The 20,571-nt window shown below is 43.5% G+C and overlaps 1 protein-coding gene across 1 annotated transcript in view; it reads left to right on the forward strand.

Annotated features, from left to right (window-relative positions):
- Positions 1 to 2,665: 2,665 nt before the first annotated feature.
- The window catches only part of LOC311494825 (band 4.1-like protein 1), a 40,487-nt gene continuing 22,581 nt past the window's right edge, over positions 2,666 to 20,571 (forward strand). The window contains exons 1-3 of the mRNA XM_084554063.1: positions 2,666 to 2,770; positions 17,805 to 17,893; positions 18,203 to 18,352. Of these exons, the coding sequence (XP_084410189.1) occupies positions 17,822 to 17,893; positions 18,203 to 18,352 (222 nt within the window). The 5' untranslated portion in view covers positions 2,666 to 2,770; positions 17,805 to 17,821. The remainder of the gene's footprint in view (positions 2,771 to 17,804; positions 17,894 to 18,202; positions 18,353 to 20,571) is intronic.

Below are 20,571 nucleotides of genomic sequence, written 5' to 3' on the forward strand. Positions count from 1 at the left end.
TCACTTTGTCAAAACTGTCACTGATCCTGTGAAAGTGCCAGACGATGTTGCTTCAGGGGGGCAAGTTGGCGGCGTATCTTAAAGCCCTCAAACCAATCTATCAAAGAGTTTGCGATCTCTCAATTTATGAAAATGATCTGTAGTTTTTTGTTGATTAAATATTTCTTTATGCTGCACCCAGTGACCCGTGCTGCCTGTATATGTTCAGACTGAAACCGTTCTCCGTCCAGTTACTGTGGACTGGAATGCTGTTGCTTTTTTCCAGTTCAAACGCCAATTCACTGCATTTTCCTTTGTAGTCAGGCCATAAAACCTGTCAGAAAAGGTTTTTATGTGGTCTGCAAGACCTCTTCCCCAAAAATCGCCTTTGCCTCTGCAGTTCACTTGTTTCTCACTTTTTGGATATTCCCATTCTCCACCTCTTGTATACGTGTTAACCCCATTAATCATCCTGCCTCCTGACACTCTTCCGATGGATTTTTCCTTCGGCGGCTGCTCTCTTTGAATCCTCCACGGGCGAGGAGCCTCTGACGATCACGTGGCATGACAGGCTCATTACAATAAAACGTGAAATGTCAGTGTCATGTTAATTTTTGGGTTGTAACAGTCATTTAAAAACCATTATGTTTGACTTTAACTACACGGAACATAAGGGGGTAAAGACGAAGCACGGGCTGAAGTTTTAGCTGCAGGGCGCCGGCTCAGTTTGCAGCACATCCGACATTTTGGGAAACGTATTTATTTATTTTTTTAATTAACCAGTTCATCAGCATATTTGATCTAACTTTTTACGTTGGATATGAGGCTAATTATACTTTACAAAAAGACAAAGTTTCTTTAGGACTCTTCGACTTAAGAGATTTAATGAAAAGCCTTTGACAAATTAAACTAGAACATTTACAAGATTGCGAGATTTCAAAAATTCTGCACAATGCTGCCGTTTAAAAACGCTCCACATACTGTCATCAAGGTAACACATACTAAAGAACTTGGGATGTTTTATCTGCGGCCCAGTCTCTGTTCCTCATACCGAGGACAGCAGAAGGGCCCACATATTGAAAGTATGAACTTCTGGTGATGGTTTGCGCTGAAACTACCTAAAAAAATGCACATAGCAAAATGCAGGTGCAACGCAAGTCTTTTAGGAGCCTGATATCTGCTTTCTGTTAAGGGTGAAACATGTGCAGTTAATATAGGACATACAGTCGTACACTGTGCTCGTGATGAATGTAAGGATGGTATATGACTGCCACCATGTGGAGGAATATCATCACAACTGCTTGGGATGACTTGTATGTTTACAAGAATCCATAGTATATCCATAATTGCAACAAGGGTATGGAGTCGTTACAGGCCGTGTCATTTACCCCAGAGGAACTACATTATCTCAGAGCATTCGCTTGCGCTCCAATATGCTCAGTCTCCTGTAGCCCACTGGAGGAGATCCACTGGAGCATGACAGGAACTGATTTTCCTGTATGCATATTTGCATCTCAACGGAACACTTGTGCATGAAAGCCAGAGAGGGCGTCGAGCACAGAAGGTTCCTATGAGTCACCAACGCAATACATCACCCACTGAGCCTTCATCCATTCAACACGCTGCTTGTTACGCGGGGAACATTATGGCAATTTTTTTACTTAACGCTTGGAGTTGAAGATGGGCTTTCACATGCTCCCGGGCGTGATATACGTGAGAGTGCAGAGCTCGCTGGACGTGTGTGTGTGACTGTACCACATACACTGGCAAGGTTGGCCTTCACACACGCACACAAATGCGCGCAGACAGCTATCAATACGAGTTTCAATTAGTGTTCATTGATTTGCAGTTAATGATGGCGCGTGCACATTGCATTAGGACTCTCTTTAAACAACAGGTACGCACAGTAAATGACATCCGAGGGAGCTCTGACACAGCCAGGCTGCAGCGCTGCTAAAAGCTCTGGAGCAGCAGCTCAGCGGGGGTCCATCACTCCTCCGTGCATGGATGGTTGGCTTTCCTCTCCAGACTTCAGGAGTAGATTCGGGGATATGTGAAGTATTTTCCCCCGTGGATGCACATTTACTAGATTTACTCTTAACCAAAACCTTTTAACTCAACTCAGACATTTAAACATCGCGATGCCTCAACTGACTCCAGCCTTATCCTACAACTAACCAGCTATATTTGCTTTTTTATTAAGTATTTGGAATATTTGTTATCTGTAAGTGTTCATGGAGGTTGGGTACTTGAAGTGGAATATATAAAGGGGCATGAATTAAATGTTAACAACAAATGCACTAATTCTCCTGCAAAGACATCACAATGGATCCAATCAAGGTGGTTTTTCAGTTTGTTTAGAGCTTTAAAAACTAGATTATAGCAGGTATTGCACGTTTGAGCATCTTCTGCTCAAAGCACCCGTCACTAAGCCCCACTGTGACCGGAATATAGGTAAGGATAAGAGACGCTGCGTGCCACGAGCGGAGCGGTCTTCGCATATTACGCACGACGTTAGGAGTTCCCTCGCTTACACCATGAAAACGCCCCTCTCCCATCCTCCTAGCCCTCCGTGCGACTGTTAGCCATCCCTGCCGGCTTGTGCCTGTCTGCCGTCCCAGCCTGCGGGGCTACATCTACCGTGACAGAGAGAGAGAGAGAGAGAAAGAGAAAGAGAGAGAGAGACAGAGAAAGACGCTCCGGGGCGGTGGCGGTGTCCCTCTTCCAGTCTCTCGCAATCTCAATGACCAGCATCTGGGCTGAAGCTTGACACCGGGACCTGCCAGGACAGGTATGCAGTTTTGTGTTTATCCGTCGCGGTGCGGGTGACAGCGGAACAGGTGCACGCTGCTGCTGCTGCTGCTGCATTTAACCGGTTATTACAAAGTCACATTGAAGGCAACGGAGGGGAAGCAGCCGGTGCGGGGGGGGGGAAAAAGGCTGCACGAATCTGTGTTCTGCATGCTCCGCAAAGACGCCGCTTTGTGCCTCGTGTGTCATGGGCGGATGGAGAGGGTGTTGCCACACAGATTTAACGCGACCAATATGGTCGGCAGGCTGCTTTAATAAGCCGCACAGAATGAGGGCACCCTTTATTTCACGCGTTTCAAGGCCCAGTAGGGCAGCAGGTGCACCTTTATTCGCGTTACTGAATCACAAAAAACGCCCGATCAGTTACTGAGGACATCCAGCCCACGTACAATTGTTCGGATCTATTCTTGGACATTGCGTGTGTGTGTGTGTGTGTGTGTGTGTGAGAGAGGGTTGTGATTTCTCTACGTGGAGATATAGGCTAACAGCTGATGCTCAAGATAATGAGCTAATTGGAGACGGAGTGTATTGTCGCGGGTGTGGCAGAGGGGGCAGGCGTGGGCGCATCGGCAGTGGGAAGGTCTGAGTGTGTGGACGCACTGGACAGAAAGTGGGCAATTAAATTGGATATGCGTTGAAACTAGAAGTATGGGGTTTATTGTTAAAAGAAGATAGACATTTACATCAGTCTGTAAAGAAAGGGGGCAATCTAACCTGATCCAGATATGTGGGCTACAGGAGAATGCCACTTTATAAAACAAAAGCCCCTCTTTTTAGATTCTGTATTGTGTCTGAAATGTACTCTGTTATAGTTATTTAACACAGCTTATAAATGATCTTCTCAGAATGCCACATTTACCTACTTCCTGTACAAAAAATATTCCAAAAACGGAGGAGAACTGAAATTAAAATGAGTTAAACTATAAACCGTGGTCTCGTTCACATTCGATTTGAAAGGTTTTCCCATAGCAAGTACAGAAAAGGGGGCAGCACTAACTACCACTAGGGTAAAAAGGCGGACTGAGAAGGAAATAATAAAGACAGCAAAATAATATTCAAGAAAAAGTGCACATTTCGACACCTCCAAACTAGTCTGTAAAAGTTACCGCCCTCGTCGATGTGTTCGCCTGCTTCCTGCTCAAACAGACCGGCGGCAGCGCTCGTGTGTCTGGCTCCTCTGCAGCCACAGCATCTCCCCGACTTCCATGCACGTGAAGGCTGAGTCAGGGAGGGGGCAAATTAGATCTACAATTCATCCATATGTCCATCCATGCCTCTTGTCCCTCCATGCATCCTCCAATCTCATTTTCCTTTCACCTGCTCTACTCTCAGCCTCCCCGGTGTTCATTACAATGCTGAAACTATAGCCGGCGTGGCTCTCCTCTGTTTTGCCCCCGTGCTTGTTCGGATTAAGGGGCAAAGCCTTTCTCTATGTCTCTCTCTCTATGGATGCATGTTCTGTTAAACACATACAGGAAACATTATTGAATACCTATTTTCTCAAACGGTGTCAAGGTTGTTGAAGGAGTTTTGCCACTGCTAATACAGTAAGGTAATTACATGCTACATTTCTCACGAAAGCCAGTTCAAGCAAACTCATCTGAAACACAGAGGGTCAAGAAAGGCTACATCTACACATCGAGCTCGCAGGCGGCGACTCCATATTTTCTGGCTGATGTGCAACCTCTGTGCAATCTGTCACCAATCAATGCACACCTGAGTGTTAGGTCACATGCTGTCGATAGGCACACGCAACTTTGTGTATGTGTGTGTGTTTTTTTTGTGCATGTAAATTCAGCATTCACGCGTGCTTAAGGTATCACACCGTGATACAATTCTCCCTCGAGTCCTATTTTAAGTCATCCTGTGATCGATTTGTAATAGCTCATTGAAGCGGGGGCCAGCGGCCTGTTCACAGCCAGCCAGGAATTCTCCACAGCATTTTATACCGACTCCGTCGCTCAGAAGTGAGAGGAGCTTTCAAAGGCGTATTAAAGATAACAGTGTGTAATAAACCGTCTCCTCTTTTGCGTTATCATCACAAAGGACGATGCCCAACTCGGCGGGACGCCACGTTTTCCGGCAATCCAACCCCTTCTAACGACGTATTGAAGTTAAGATCAGTGTTTGACACAGGTATGCTGTATCCAGTGGCAATCCACAAATCAAAAGTGTGAGACTTTCTATTTAAAACTTGTCATGATACATTTTGTGAAGGATATCGGTGCGACAGTCTTTAGACAGTATCTTGAAGCAGATGAGAAAGTCTGAACTCGGTCTGAACTCTACTTCTATAATAAAATACATATTTCAAAAGGTACAAAAGCTGATAACTTGGCATCTTCTGTGCACAGTGTACACTTAGTGTTGATGTCTTGCTTTTTAAAACACATATATAGATAGACTTTTATTTTGACGATCAGACGAGAAGTTTGAAGACCGTTTGAATAATTTCCCGTTAGGTATACGCAGCTACGTTGGAATGATTTTACAGTAGTACAAGCCATAAGGAAGAAAATCAATTCAATCAAAATCAAATAAATCGATCTGACCAGATTTGTCGACAATATCTTTGCAAAAGCTTCATATTAAAGCCGAGTCTTATGTAGTGTCTAATCTAACATACAATGAACATGCCCCTCCACAATGACACACACTCACTGTACCGTGGATCTACATCTCATCTGACTGACCTTAAGAGTTTGTGACAAACATTTTAATGCAAACTTGGAACTGTTGGTCATCCTTTTCCACCCACCGCTTCTGTCTCCATCCTGTCACTTCAGTGTGCCTACCTCTACATGAACTGTCACATTCTTCAGCACAGTGCCATGCGACGGTTCACCTCCTCTTCCCTCTCACTCATGTGAATGTGTCAACTCGCAAAATAATGCCTACAGGCTCTCCATCTCTCCCTCTCTCTCTCTCTTTTTCTCTTTCACTCGCACTCTCTTTGTCATTTTCTTTATCTTATTTTGATATGCTTGACAGACGATGTTAGGCTCGGGTTCCCATGGTAACTGCATCTTAAACAGGCACGCCTGATGTCTCTGTGTTAACTATCGTTTGTGGCAACACTCCCCTCTTTGGTCAAAGAGAAAAGGAAAACTGCTGCGAGCGCAGCATGGCGCTTGTCATTTCACCACCATTTGATGAAAAGTGAAGATATGTCTTGTTTTTCTATTTGACTACTTGGCAAGTAAAGGTTTTTAAAAATGCATCGGCGGAAGATGAAATATCGACTCCGTATACTTTAAGCATGCTGTTAACTGCGGGCTGTGGTGATGAAGTGGGATGTGAGCTCTGAATTGTGGTTCCATAAGGATAAATTGAGCTTTACTTATTAATTAATTGCTTTTGTTATTAAATAATTATGAAGGCTGTCAGCCTGCAATCATCATGATAGCGAAATTGTTTAAATGTAGCTAAGCACAGTCATGCACTTTGTAAAAATGCTTTAGAAGACATAGATGTAAAACTCATAATGTAAATTTTCGGTAATGGCTGTTTTGAGAAGGTCCTGAGGGAGTAAATTGTAAGATTGTGATGTCGCTATAAATACAGCTATTTAGAAAGCTGTATAAAAAGAAGGATCTGTACAGGTAGGTCCACATACCTTTAGACCTTTGGACATGGGTTTAAGAGTCTTGTCTGTAATAATGGCGTTATAACCAATCTTATTATCTGAAACAAAGGCAACTAGATGTTTTTGAGAATTGAAGAAGATACTTGGATGAAACATCTTCAAGAAAAGTCATACTCATGTATTTCATCTTTATATTAGGTCTGTGAAGGTCCTCAGTCATACAGGCCATGGTATAAGCAAAAAACTGAAGCAGTTAACTGAATGTTTGTGCCAGTTTCTGGTCATTAACAGAAACAAGTCAAGCTAGTTTCTGTTGGGCTACAGACACAGATATTCCTATTTAAACCTCAACTTCCCACCAGTCCCTCAGAACTGAAGAAGCTACTCGGATGAGTGGCGAAACATCTTCTCAAACAAGCTCTACAAGTCCAGTTGCCTTTCGTAAACATTTTTTGGATATCTTTGTATTAAATATCCCATGACACAGGCATGCAACCATTTTTATTCATAGCCGCTTATTTTCAGGGGCTCAAAAAGAATTGGACATTCTTTGGAACAACATCTCCAAAGAATGGGTTTCCACCCTTACAATGCCCTGCCAGGCCTTTGCTGCGGCTGCCTTCAGTTGTCGTTTGTTTGTGGTTCTTTCTGCCTTCAGTGAAATGCATTATGGATCGAGTTGAGTTCACATGACTGACCGCTCCTTTGAACTAGTGTTGTGAGTTCACAGGAACAGTTTCGAAATGCAAATGCAACTCATTTTACCTACTTATTGCCTAGGTGCAATGACTGAATATCCCATAACTGTCTATGATACTTTTTAGTGCATTCAGGGTATCAAAGGGGAACTACTGTTTTTTACAACCTGGACCTTATTTCTGGCATAAAATATGATTGTTTACTCACCCATATAACTTTCGTGTAATTTGCAGTCGTTCGGGAGATTTTTAGATCTGCGTATATCCATATAGTGGAAGTGACTGGGGCACCGAAATGAATAAATAACGCATTATCTGCCACGAAACTCGTTCATTTCACCAATATTTTGTTATCGAACAGATAATGTGTTATTTAGAGGCTGTGAAATAAGGTCCAAGTTGTAAAAAACAGTAGTTCCCCTTTAAAGGGCGGTGACTCCTAAACCCCATCATATTTTGATGAAAATGCCCCCAAATTCAAGATGAGAGTGTGCTCTTAAAGTCCATATTCACTTTAAAACTGTAACAGCCTTGGAAAACAGCTAGGATAGCAAGCATTATGTCAGTGTGTGCAGTGTGTTTGTCTGTTTGGACTGTGTCTGTCAGTGAATGTATCAATAGTATGTCACGCAATCTGTTTCACCCACAAGTGTCTGTGCGGTGTTGGTTTTTAAAATAATATACTCTAAATAGATTAGCAGCAGTCTGAGTGTCCCAATCATGTCCGATGAAATCAAAATTGCTTTTAACCTAAAGGCAATAATATTCCCACGCCTTGTTACATGACGCCCTTCACTAAGTGGACGTAGGATTACTTTGAGGTGTAGAGTGGAAGACGCCGACTCTTTCCACTCATGTAAACGGATTAATTTGCTCGATATTCATCTCATAAATCAAATGATGCTTTTTGACAGCTCATCTGAAGAGATTTCACTGCTTGATTTGTTTTAATCAGCGAGGATTAACTCTACAGTGACCCGCCCCTAAACCCCCGCTCTGATAAATTTGACACGCGCATTTTCCACCTTCTTTGATTCCGAGCCATAATGAAAGAGACGCAGATAAGTTTGCAATCACCCAATCTGTCTTTTCATATCAGGTCAGAAAGGAATACTGCTGCACTTCAAATGCTGAAGTGTAGAAACCGCAGTAACCCCTGCAAATATTTCTGTGTAGTGCAAGTGCAGGCCTTTCTCACAAGAGAGTGATTATACTATGTAGGCCCAGGTAGCGCTACTCCCTCTGGGCTCGCCTCCTCTTTCAGAGGGGGAACTTGCAGCCTCATTGGTTTGGATGTCGTATCATTTATCTCGGTTGTGGTGTGACATGATTTGCAGCAGACTTAACAGTCGTGCTACGCAAACTGCTTCCAAGACTGCTGAGCGCCAACGGTTTAGAGGATGTGTGTATGTGGTTTCCCCTGAACAAGGACATCTCGCCACTCCCTCTTCCCCAACCCCCACTGTCCTATACCTAGTTTTTCCCAGAGCCAGCCTCTGCCCAGCAAGGATTGATGGACTGGCCGTGTATGCCATTAGAAGGGAGGCAGTGATTATAAGGCTGAGATGGGGAGGGAGCTGAAGGAGCTCACCGAGGCATGTTCTACGATGGGCTTATAGAGTGGATGGCTTCTGTGGATACAGTAATTTAGCATACACGACATAGTATTGACTTTTTACATGGCGTGTGTACCATTTCCTTTTCGCAAACACAGACTGCTTGAGGCATCACTGGATACACACAGCTATTCATGGTAGTCATCACAGATTTACTTAGCGATAAGCGATTTAATCTGGGTACACTGTGTTCATTATACTGTGCTTGTAGAGAGCTGCATTCAACCAAGCAGCAACTTCCAAAAAAATAAAAAATAAAGCCAAACGCTGAAGTGCCAAACATGGCAGTTTCCCCGAATGGCCACTTGAGGCTGGCTCCAAAAACGAGTCAGTTCTCACTGACCTGATAAAATATCAGACTTTACAGCAGAAACAGAATAAGAAAGGTTTACAACCTGGTACAAGAAAGTTTCAGTCTCTGACATTTTTTAATATAACCCACCTGCTTAAACTATGTCAAGGCTTAAAGTTACGCATTATTAAAGGAGTGGCCAAGCGACCGATGGGTGCCCTCACAGATTGCCAGCTGTCTGCCTAGGTGTCACCTACCCGCCTCAGTTCCGCTAAAACTCCTACGCCTTGACAGGGTTTGAATTACTCAGGAACTAAGTGGTGTCAGGCACTGCCAAGATGACGACAGCAAGAGCCAACACACTTGGCTACAAAAACCACTCCTAAGAAAACCTACAGCCTTTGCATTTTTAACACAGTCTTGCTCCAGACATACTCTCCACGCTTATGAATCCTGCGGTTCAGGTGTGGCCGAGTACCTTTTTCTCCAATTGTATCTGAAAACCAATCAAGCAGTCAATCTGGGGCGTGGCCTTCTGTTTTCTTAAGGTCAAATCACTAACAGGGACATCTTTTAAATTAAATAAGATCAAAACAACACGCTTTTTTATGTAGCATTTACTTCTAGAAATAATGTGAAGTTATGACAGTTATTTTCCAAGCATCCTCATGCTGTTAGATGCAGGTGTGTCAACATGATCGATCACCAGTCCTTCTGCGCTGATGACATCTACTGATAAACACAGATTGTTTTTTTTTGTGCCAGTCAAAAGCTCCACAGAGAGGGATTACTTCCAGAACGTGGCAAAAATTCAATTAGGGCAGCCAAACTGTCGGGTTTACTCCCCAAGGGTACTTTTGCACTTGGCACAAAAAAAAAAAAAGAGAACGAGATCCTTATGCATAGTTGACTGGAATGAAGAAGAAGAAAAAAAAGACAGATGGTATTATCTGAGCAAACTGTTGTCATTTCTGAGTCAAAAGAATAATTTCTTTAAATCTCCTAATTAAAGAATAGCCAAATTAAAAGGAGTACATTGCAGGACATGGTTTATTCATCTCTTTGTAGATTATGTAGTAACACTGCCTCGAGAGAATCATTGCTGGGTGATGATAACTCAGAACTAGCAGTATGAACTAAATCAGTGTCCTCATTAAAGGGTCACTTAAGCCTGTCCTCCATTTTTATCACTTCAAGCCATGCAGATGGTTTAAACTGTAGTCCGGTCAGTTCTTTAAAAGGTCTTTTGCACCACCGGTGAAATTCCCCCGCCAGATACTGCACCACTGGCCTCTGAATGGAAAGTGTAATTTATTGGATTATGAAAATTAAGACACAGAGGGATTCACTGGTTTGTACCGAAACACATATTGCACTCGCAAACAAGGTGACCAAGTGGAAATAGGATTTAATGAAAACGCAGCATGGGGGCCCAAACCCTTGGGGGGAGATGTTGTGAGAAATGCTTGAAAGGATGATGCTTTTCTTCCGACAACAGAAGCAGCGGATCTGACAAAAATGAAGAGGGCTAATATGCCTCTTTACAGTTCAGGCAGGCGGGTCTGATCCCGATCTGCAGACTTAACTGCTGCACTTTGATCTAAAAGCTGTTAAATAGAGCAATCAGCAGCATCCAGTCGGAGGTAGGTAGCTCCGATGTGCTGATAGGAGCTTTGAAACTGTTGAGGGGTATTTTTAAGTCGCTTGTGGTCGATTTTTAATTTTTAAATATGCAGATTTCTGATCAGTGACGATTGTGAGAGAGTTAAAATTTCCTTAGAACATAACTGTGAAACTTGCAAAGTTCTGGATATTCTGCTCATAAGAGGTGATGATGACACTGTGACTACTGCTTTTGTCACCATTTTGCTCTCACACTGTACTCCACACTTATTTTTTCTTCTTCTAATATACTCCGCAGGAAGGCACAAAACACTTGACGCCGTTAGCACATGCACATTTTCTTGACAGCCTGCTGTGTTTGAGGAGTGAGAGGAACCCACAAGCTGTCATTCCCGTGTTTCCCCTGCTCTGCTGTGACATATTTCTGAGATGCAATATTTGACAAATTTCTTCTGCCCATCTCCCGCTGAAGGAAGGACGGGCCTATGGGCAACCGACCGCCTGCCTGAAGACACATCAATTTTAGGGGCCTCTAAATTGACAGAGTCTTTGTTTGAGAAATGGCATGAAGACAAATGGGCTCAGGCGAGTTGCAGCGCACGGTGCATCACGGACATCATTCTGCCCTCGATGATCAGCCATCATGTGTTTTACTATCGGGCAATTTATCTGAGCTGCTCTGCTGCAGACGATGAGCGTTTTTGGGGGCGTCATATTGCCTGCATTCTGCTTCTTTTTGTTGGCAGGGAGATGACATCCTGCAGTTTGAGATTTCTTTTCAGTTCAGTGAGTGCGGTTTGAAGGTCTTGAAGGTAATCCAAGGATACATCGGGACATCTGCGATGCTCAGTAATGATTCCTGTGTATCTGGTCTAATATGTAGAGCACAGAGGGGGTCATCATCAGAGTCTGAAGGAGAGGACTCAGTGTCTGTGCATGTCTGGCTATGTGGAGGGTGAACGTCTATAAATTTTGCATTTCAATAACTGTAACTGGTCGGTTATAAACACAGCTTATGATACTGACGGGTGCAGTGATTTGCAACTCAAAAGGACAATCCATCTTATGAAGAATATTAATATAAAGATAAGATCTGTCCTATTTGACAGTCGGAGATACCGTATATCATAGATTTTGGATTGATCATTTCCACTTCTCATCCAAAAGACGGATTGATTTTACCCGTCGGTGCACGTTTTGTGCCACCAGCAGCAACAGTGATTGTGTAAAGTACATGAACTCAATAACCAGCTTGTGGTTGCAAGTGAAGGCATGTCTTCTGACTTGAGGACCAGTGATGGTGGGGCTCCATTCTACAGTTACAGCTACCGTCTAAAGTTAAGCATAGCTTTCTTTACGCTGCCATATTTACTGCATTAATACTGGAATTACAATGGAATTAGCATTTCAGGCTCTGTGCATACCTTTAAATAGCAGTTGCAATGTATTAAGTTACCTCCCAACGTGTCCTTGATAACATTTGTGAAGCTTTAAAATGGTTACTGACATTTATACAACTTAAATAAATGTTACGGAGTAGGAATATTTGATAAAACTCTTAGGAAGCTATGTATTGCATGGCTATTGAAGCTAACTGTATTACACCTCAAATGTGTTTGCGCTGCGTCCACCGCCCGTTCAGTTTAAATTAAAACGAAATATGGATTAAAACTGGAACTCCAAAGATCAGCGTTATATTGTTTGCGGTTTTATGAGGGCTCAGGTGGTCACTAATGCATCTGTGGGTCTCAAATTAGGTCTTTTGCTGTGCACGAAGTAGATTAAGGCACCTGGAAAGATTATTTTTGTGCACTTTGCTCTTATTTAATGGTATAAACGGGGCACAAGGGATAAGAGAGAAGTTAGCAGCTGTTTAAGATAATGTCCATTTAGCAGCTAAGGAGACAGAGAAGGAGATATATTCTTTCGCAAATAGGTGGTGACCTAAAAAGAGCTATAAGGAGATTGAATATTGGATTTTTCATTGGGTGGTTAGTGGTTTTGTGGTGGTCTGCACCGACGCCTCACAGCAAGATGGTTCTGGGTTCGAATACATCGGCCGACTGTGGCCCTTCTGTGTGGAGTTTGCATGACTGAAGTTGCTAAACTGGCAGTAGGTGTGAGTGTAAATCGTTTTCCCTCGGTGCAGTGTTAATACATAATCTCCAAAGAGATGAATGAACCATGTCCTGCAAAGTACTCCTTTTAATTTGGAGATTTATAGGAAGGATTACTCTGACCCAAGTGTCATCAGTGTGATTCTTAAGTCGATAAGTCACAAATATGTGACATGCTTCTATTGCTGTTTCTGTTTTTCTTTGCTGCCAAACATGGTTTCTTGTCTAAAGACCTTCAGCCATTGTTGTCATTCCATTCATTGGGCCTTTATCAATACCAAGTACTTCAAACTTACGTGCTTGGTAGTTTGGACTCTGAAGTGCAGACCCTGGAGGATGGAGTACAGTCATTCTCTCACTATAATAGCAGTGTTATTAGATGACGGCACGCATTCTGGCTGTCCAAATTTTAAACAAGTTACCTCCCGATATGTCCTTGAGAAAATGAGCGAGGCAAGAATACATCTGGGGATTTGGACTGTATTTAGGCAGATGCAAAATTTTAACTGGAACAGTGCTTGTGCAGCGACTGATGACGTTTCCGCAAGAAGGCATATTGATAACCTCCCATTAACTCCCTGTCCTTCAACATGATTGATTGGAAGTTAGAATACACCCTCCAGGCAGACCTACTTCTTTTCCATGTTAAACTCGGGACAGACTGAACACTACAGTGACTCAGCATCTTAGTGACCAGAATACATTCAACAGGGCGGATAAACTGGATGAATGGTACGCAAAGCTCCAACCACTGTCCTGTCTGTATCACATTTACCAACAGTGGCAGTTTAAAGCCACAGGAGCTTCAGTTAGCTCCCAGAAACACACTGACTTACACACATGAACCACAGTGCCTACACAATGTGACATTAATAGAGTGGAAGCACAGAGGAAGCAGACTGTGATCGTTTTTGGTCATCTGCGACTCAAACTAATGTTATTATCTGTAGAACACTGGCGTCGGTGTGTAATTGCATACACTCCATAGCTAGACAACCAATGTAAGCACTTTCCCAGATCTATTCTAAGACCACTTTAATTTGACCCTTAAACTTTAGATGTATAAATAAAAAAGTATTTCCGTCTCATTACAAGGAAGAAAAGCCAACTTATGTCCTGCAGCTATTTTTGGAAGCCTTCCGTCCACCACGTTGCCTCACCTACCGTGATGCTGTCATACTTAACAGAGACTTCCCTTGATGCTCTTTCTTTGAAGTCTAAGAACCAAAGAGCCACAGACAATTTTTGTGGAGAAAGACCTTTAATAGGAGTCTGTTTGAAGACGCGCGCTGTTGGAGGAATTTTGAGTCGAAGCAGCACCTCATGCGTCTCAGCCTCCATCATCTCTCTCGCACAGATGATTAGGTGTGTGGAGACCAGTCGTGATGCGGGCCTGGAGTGATTGAATCGTAAAACGACCCAGATGAAAGAATTGATTGGCCTCGCGATCATGATTTGTGTGAAATGAGCGGCCTAACGTCCCTGACACTGATCTATTAGGATTCCTATCAAGCTCGTTGTTCTGACAGCTGCTTCACGTGGTTGACGTCCCCACTGAGCGCTTGTGTTACAGAAGACAGGTCTGATTGGTTTACATGAGTGAGATCATATTGGATACACATGCCATGGTAAGGGAAAAAAATGGACTTCTGGCCTTTGAAATATCTTCTCTGTGCTTTTCAGTACATAAAAGTCATTGCATTTGTATGAGAATATTATATTTATTGAAATATTAGGCTCTATGGCATCACTGTGGCCTTGGAGTCTAAGAAGCTCATTTAACCACAATGTTCTCTATTTGAATCAGGGCTGCATGTTCGTGTCTACACCTTGACTGCACACACATACATCGATCAGCCATAACATTATGACCACCTTCCTAATATTGTGTAGGTCTCCCTTGTGCCTCCAAAACAGTTGTGACTCATCAGAGAATAGACATGGGCCTTCTGAGGGTGTCCTGTGGTGTCTGGCAACAGGATGTTGCTAGACCTTTGGGTCCTATGGGTTGAGGGGAGGGGCCTCTGTGGATCATCCCACAGATACTTGATCAGTTTGGGATCTAGTGAATTTGGAGGCCAGGTCATGTTTTTGAGTTGTTCCCTAAACCGTTTTTATGTGTGTGTGTCTGTGTCAGGCTTCATCAAGGAGTGTCATTGCTATGGGGTGGGGGTGCCTGGTCTGATCTGGTCTAGGTGGGTGGTACATGTCTAAGTAACATCCACATGAATGCCAGATCCAAATGTTTCCCAGCAGAGCGTTGTATTGTCACAACATGGTCAGTGTTATTTACTTCTCCTGTCAGTGGTTTTAATGTTTTGGCTGATCGGTGTAAATGTCTGTAATAAATGTCACTGAAACTCAGTAGCTAAGTACTTAACCTAAGTCAAGGTATTTCAGTAAAACCAAAGTGGACAGCTGACCGACTACTAACATGGCTTAAACGTATGAGTACTTTCTGGTGGATGAACTTACATCACCATGTCCAAACTATCCTAAATATTTCTGTACTGAAGTATCTTTGTTATGCATCTGCCGACAGTGGGCATATGTATTCAAGTAAGCTGGCCGCTTCCCAAGCCTGACACTATTTCCTTGCAAACGACATCTGAAAGTCAGAACGGAAATCCACCAAATGTAATTTCTGCATGTAATATACAATCATAATAAGAATAAATATGTAACAAATTCTATTATCATTCATTAAATAAATTAATGCAGCGACCCACAGACCCTTCAAAGTTGCGGAGATGTCAAGGAGCGCTTGACGTCTGCAGCCTTCCTCTAGGAAGGCCAGACTGCACTCCTCTTTGATGTGGCTTCATTATGCAGCTTGAGACTGACCTATCATGAAAGCTGAGACGTGCTGTGTTCCAACTTCCTGAGGTGTAAACACAGAGATGTCCTCAGACAGCTGGTTGAGGGGAAGATTGTTAATTAGGGCCTCTTCCGTGGGGAAAAAATACTACCATATATTTTCCTGGCCCAACAAACATTTTGTTGGCCATTATTAAAGCTAATTTTGCTTCTGTTTTGATCCTCCCTAATGACAGTTTTCCCTCGAAGCTCTATATATTTTTTTCCCATCAGTGATTCCCATTTCCACTCCTCACTAATCCCTTTGCTCCAAATTAACCTCATCCCTCATGTTTTTTTTTTTTTCACATTCTAGCTTCAGACATATTCCAAAAATCTTAAATGTGTGATAAAATACACATTAAGAGAAGCCAATATTCCCTTTTACCACTGATAATATAAATGTACTTGCTGAAGCAAAAATCACATTGTTTTCATGGGTTTGTGGCAAAATCATACATTTTGTCATTAAAGTGGCTGAGGCTGCTCACACACGCCTCAGGCTGACACATTTCCTGGGGTTAAGTGGAAATTGTTACATTATACAGTACTGGATGCATCTGTTGCTCTCTTGAGATTGACAAATGGGGATAATCGAAGATAAACAATACATGCCAGGAAATGATCATTTATTTTTGTCAGAGAGGGAAAAAATACTTAAAACGCTGTGCTAATGCTGTCCCTTCACAATCGAAGCTTTCTTAACAATGTCATTCATTTAAAAGGGCCCCAATTCTTAGGAAATATTCCCATTTTAATTCTCCACCACACATTATACACCAATCAGCCACAACATTAAAACCACTGACAGGTGAAGTGAATGACATTGACCATCTAGTGACAATACAATGTTCTGCTGGGAAACTTTTAGACCTGGCATTCATTCGTGTGGGTGTTACTTAGATATGTAGCACCCACCTAGACCAGACCAGGCACCTCCACCCCATTGTAATGACACTCCTTGATGGCAGCAGCCATCCCCAGCAGGATGCAGCCTGACACAGACACACACACAAAAACACTTTAGGAACAACTAAAAAAAACATGAGTTGTTGACCTGGCCTCCAAAACTCCCTAGATCCCAAACTGATCCAAGTATCTGTGGGATGATCCACAGAAGCCCCTCCCCTCAACCCACAGGACCCAAAGGCCCCCACTAACAATATTCTGTTGCCATACACCACAGGACACCCTCAGAAGGCCCATGTCCATTCTCTGATGAGTCACAACTGTTTTGGAGGCACAAGGGAGACCTACACAATATTACAACATATGGTCATAATGTTATGCCTGATCGGTGTATCCTTGCACGTTGTCAAAGCGGACCAAAAAAAAAAAAAAAAAAAAAAAAGCATGACCCTGTCCTCACCTTTCATAGTTGAGCTGCATATTCCCTCGGCTTTATCTTGGATAATTCCTTTCTCATAGCTGGATGACCTAATCATAATACCAGCTATTTCACCGTTGGTAACTCTGCAAGAGTCCAGCTTGAGTCACCTTCAACTGACAAGCCTCATCGGTCTCCAACTCGCCTGAATATTGTAGTGGCATTAATGTATATCTCACCCTCTAACCCCTCTCTTTTCTTGCCGCTCCCCTCCTAACCTCTGCTCTCCTCCCTCCTTCCTCCTGTCTCATCCTCAGACCGCTGTCACGTTCTCGGCGCCCTTTCCTGCCTTTCATGTCGCCTCACTCTCATTCCCTATCTCGGTGTCTCGGCTGTCGCGCGTGGTGCCGCAGGGCTCTCCGGCTGATGTAATTTATGCTATCTCCTTTAGCTAGTGCGAGAGGAGAGCGTCCCGGAGCCAACGCTCTTCATGCAGAGTGCTCCTGTGGGAGGCTGTGAGCCTGTGCTGACTGAGCTCGCCTTTTTCTCCCTTTCACCATCCGTCTCGACGCACAATGCAGTGACCAATGCGTGAGAAAAAGATGACCTGAATGGCAGTAGAGGATGATTAAAGATAACACACAGCACCTGTCAGTCACGAGAGGAAATTGGACGTGATGTCACCACAGTGTACTGGGTCTGCGGCCCGCCATTACACCAAATGTTAGTTGAAGTGAATATTCTTTACGATGTGTGCAGATGGGAAGGCGCTGCTTACATCTCATGAGCCGAAACCATCAGGAGTTCATATGGACTAGAGCAACGGTAAATGCTTCACACTGGGTTGCGGAAAAGGAAAAGATTTGTTGTTGACGGAATATGTTTGTGTGTGTTTGCAGGACTGTAATCCATTTCTATGACAACAGAGAAGGCTTTGGCTGGGGAAATGAAGACTGCAATGGAGGGTGACGCCAGGAGAACCAATCAGGTGGGAGTGCTCTGGAACTCACAGCTGCTGTAGATCATTTTACTCCGGCCTTTCAATCACTCAGGGACCTTCCGGCTTGCTGTTTGATATGCAAGGCAGCTAGCCCATCCTGCCTGTGCCAGTAACTTAACATCTTAGAGCAGCAGCTCACACTACATCATGAATTTGATGAGTGCCCCCTACAATCAAAGACTCTGGATCTAAATCATTTTGTAAGACAAGTACATAATGCCTCCCGAGACTCCAATATTGAAATGAAAACACAAAGTACAGTGATTTCCAGCTTACAAGGATTTTTCTCTCTCCCAGGTTCCAGAGGACCACGGGGAGCTGGATGATAGCTCAGAGAAGACCCCCAGCAAAGCCTCCAAATCCCCCCAGAAAAGCACCAAGAGGCCCAAGACTGTCCCCGTCAAAGTCACGCTACTCGACGGCTCCGACTACGAGACTGCTGTCGAGGTATGCAACCTATTTTTTGTCTGAGAGGGCCTGGCTCTGACTATGATCGTGTGTGTTGTTTTCATACATTCTTAAAAACTGCTAATGACCCAAAAACTATTTAGAAAAGAGAGTAAAGGTGCAGCACTAGAAAGCTTCTAAATATTGAGAAATGTTTTCTGTGCTCTACGTAGGTTGGTATAAAGTAAAATGCAGATATAATGGGAAAATCATAATGCTGTACATGAAGCACCTGACTCTCACTCTGCCTTTATTTTACTAGAGATAAAAAGATGAAAGGAAACATCAAATCTGTGTGCAGCTGTAGGGAGACTGAAAGTAAGTTGTGCGAACTTATTGCACCTCCTTCTTCTCCAATGATACCAGACTGGTAACTCAGTGCCCTCAATTGTTTATCTTGATGCATCCAACTCATTTTTTTTTTGCATCAAAGTAGTCGATTGAAGTGCGCATTAATTTACTTTTCTAGTGATCTTCCAAAGATTTGGATAAAATGTGCTTTGCATACAGCCAAGCAGCAACCTCCGGGGCTGAAAGATGAAGCCAGCGCTCGAGTGCCAAAAGCGGAGGCTCCTCGAATGGCCAGTTGAGGCTGGCTCCAAAAGCGAGTCAATTCCCATCGACCTCCGTGTCCACATGTGCAACTGCACAACAGAAGTAGACATGGGTACAGCCTAGTTTTGGTCCATTCATGATAACTGCACAGGGGGTGAACTACTTTGTTTAAATCATATTAAGGCTTCAAGGTAGGCATAATTAAGGGCAAGGATGCTGTGGGTGTCGTGTTAGTAGCTGTCCTCCTTTGGCGTTACACACCTGCTTCAGCTCAGCTCCCTCTGCACTTCTCTGAGCATTGCCTGGTCTGGTCTATGTGGGTGGTACATGTCTAAGTAACATCCACACGAATGCCAGGTCCAAACGTTTCTCAGCAGAACTTTGAATTATCACAAGATGGTCAAAGTATTTTCCTTCTACTGTCAGTGGTCATAAAGTTGCGGCTGACGGGTGTAAATCTTCCAGACATTGCTTTCTCCGAGCTTACAGAAGGTACCATAGCCTCCATGACTTTGTATTATATTCGATCAGAGCTAGTGTGAAACATGTGCGAGCGTTTCGATTCACAGTTTCGCGCTCAGTCACATAGTTGCAGAGATATCTGCCGACCTCACAGGAGTTATTGCACAAAGTTGTGTTTTCTTTCCAAAGAAAAGATCCTTAGGTAATTGTTTCACCACTATCAATTCTGCAAACATGCAGAAATGTAATTAGGAAAACACTTTTATAGGTTGTTTTGCAGTGCTGAAAAAAAAAAACAGTTTGGCTGTTCATGCTAAAGTGCACACATGCTTAAAATTCATATCTTGCTGTGCAGGGTGAGTGTTTAAGTATTTTAAGAAGCTGATGTACATCGCCCCACTTTGAACGGAGCCCCTGACTCAGCATACCATACCACGGTACACCTCCATGGGATTTAGACTCCCACGGTAATACACGCTACTGAGTCAGGAAATGCAGCTCTGTTGCTATTCTCACCAAGAGGAGGAAGTGGCGGGTGGAGGGAGGTGAGACTAGCTCTGCATTGTGGGGGATGGAAGGCTCAGATGAGCAATCACCAGCTCCCATAAATCAAGACTCCGTGGCCTTTTTCGTTTGTAAACAGACGGGCGAAGCTCGGTGAATCCCCAGCGCTCTCGCTTTATTTGAAATTTCACAATAGCCCACACGCTCATCATGATCAAGTGCAGCAGAAAATTAATCTGCTCCCTGATTGAGATATTGTCTGAGAGGTTCCAGAGAGGGTGTTTGACACTGACAGGAGACTCCGGGCAGGACCTGCAGAGCTGCCATCAAACCAGCGCCAGAGCCCCATTGGCTGGTGCAGATGATGGAGTGTGATGTGGCTGGGAATGAGCTTGTTGGCCCCTCAGCCTCATTCATGTCAACTATATTCCTTTTACAGCTTACTGCCTCCCACCTGACCTCACATATTTTACTTTCAAGAGCCGGCGAGCAGAGAAATATGACGGAAGTCCCGGCCGAGGACATTTTCCTCCAGCTCAACCCCCCATCTTTCCTTCTGCCTTAGTTACATGCATGCATACACACGCACACATTTCTTTAGGTCATCTGGGCAGTGTCACTAGACGTAGTGGGTTTTGACAGGAAATCCATACAGTTGACAGATGAGGGCTCTTAATGTTTTGACCGGGGAGAAAATA

The sequence above is a fragment of the Chelon labrosus genome (genome assembly GCF_963514085.1).
Source record: "Chelon labrosus genome assembly, chromosome: 10".
NCBI lineage: Eukaryota > Metazoa > Chordata > Actinopteri > Mugiliformes > Mugilidae > Chelon > Chelon labrosus.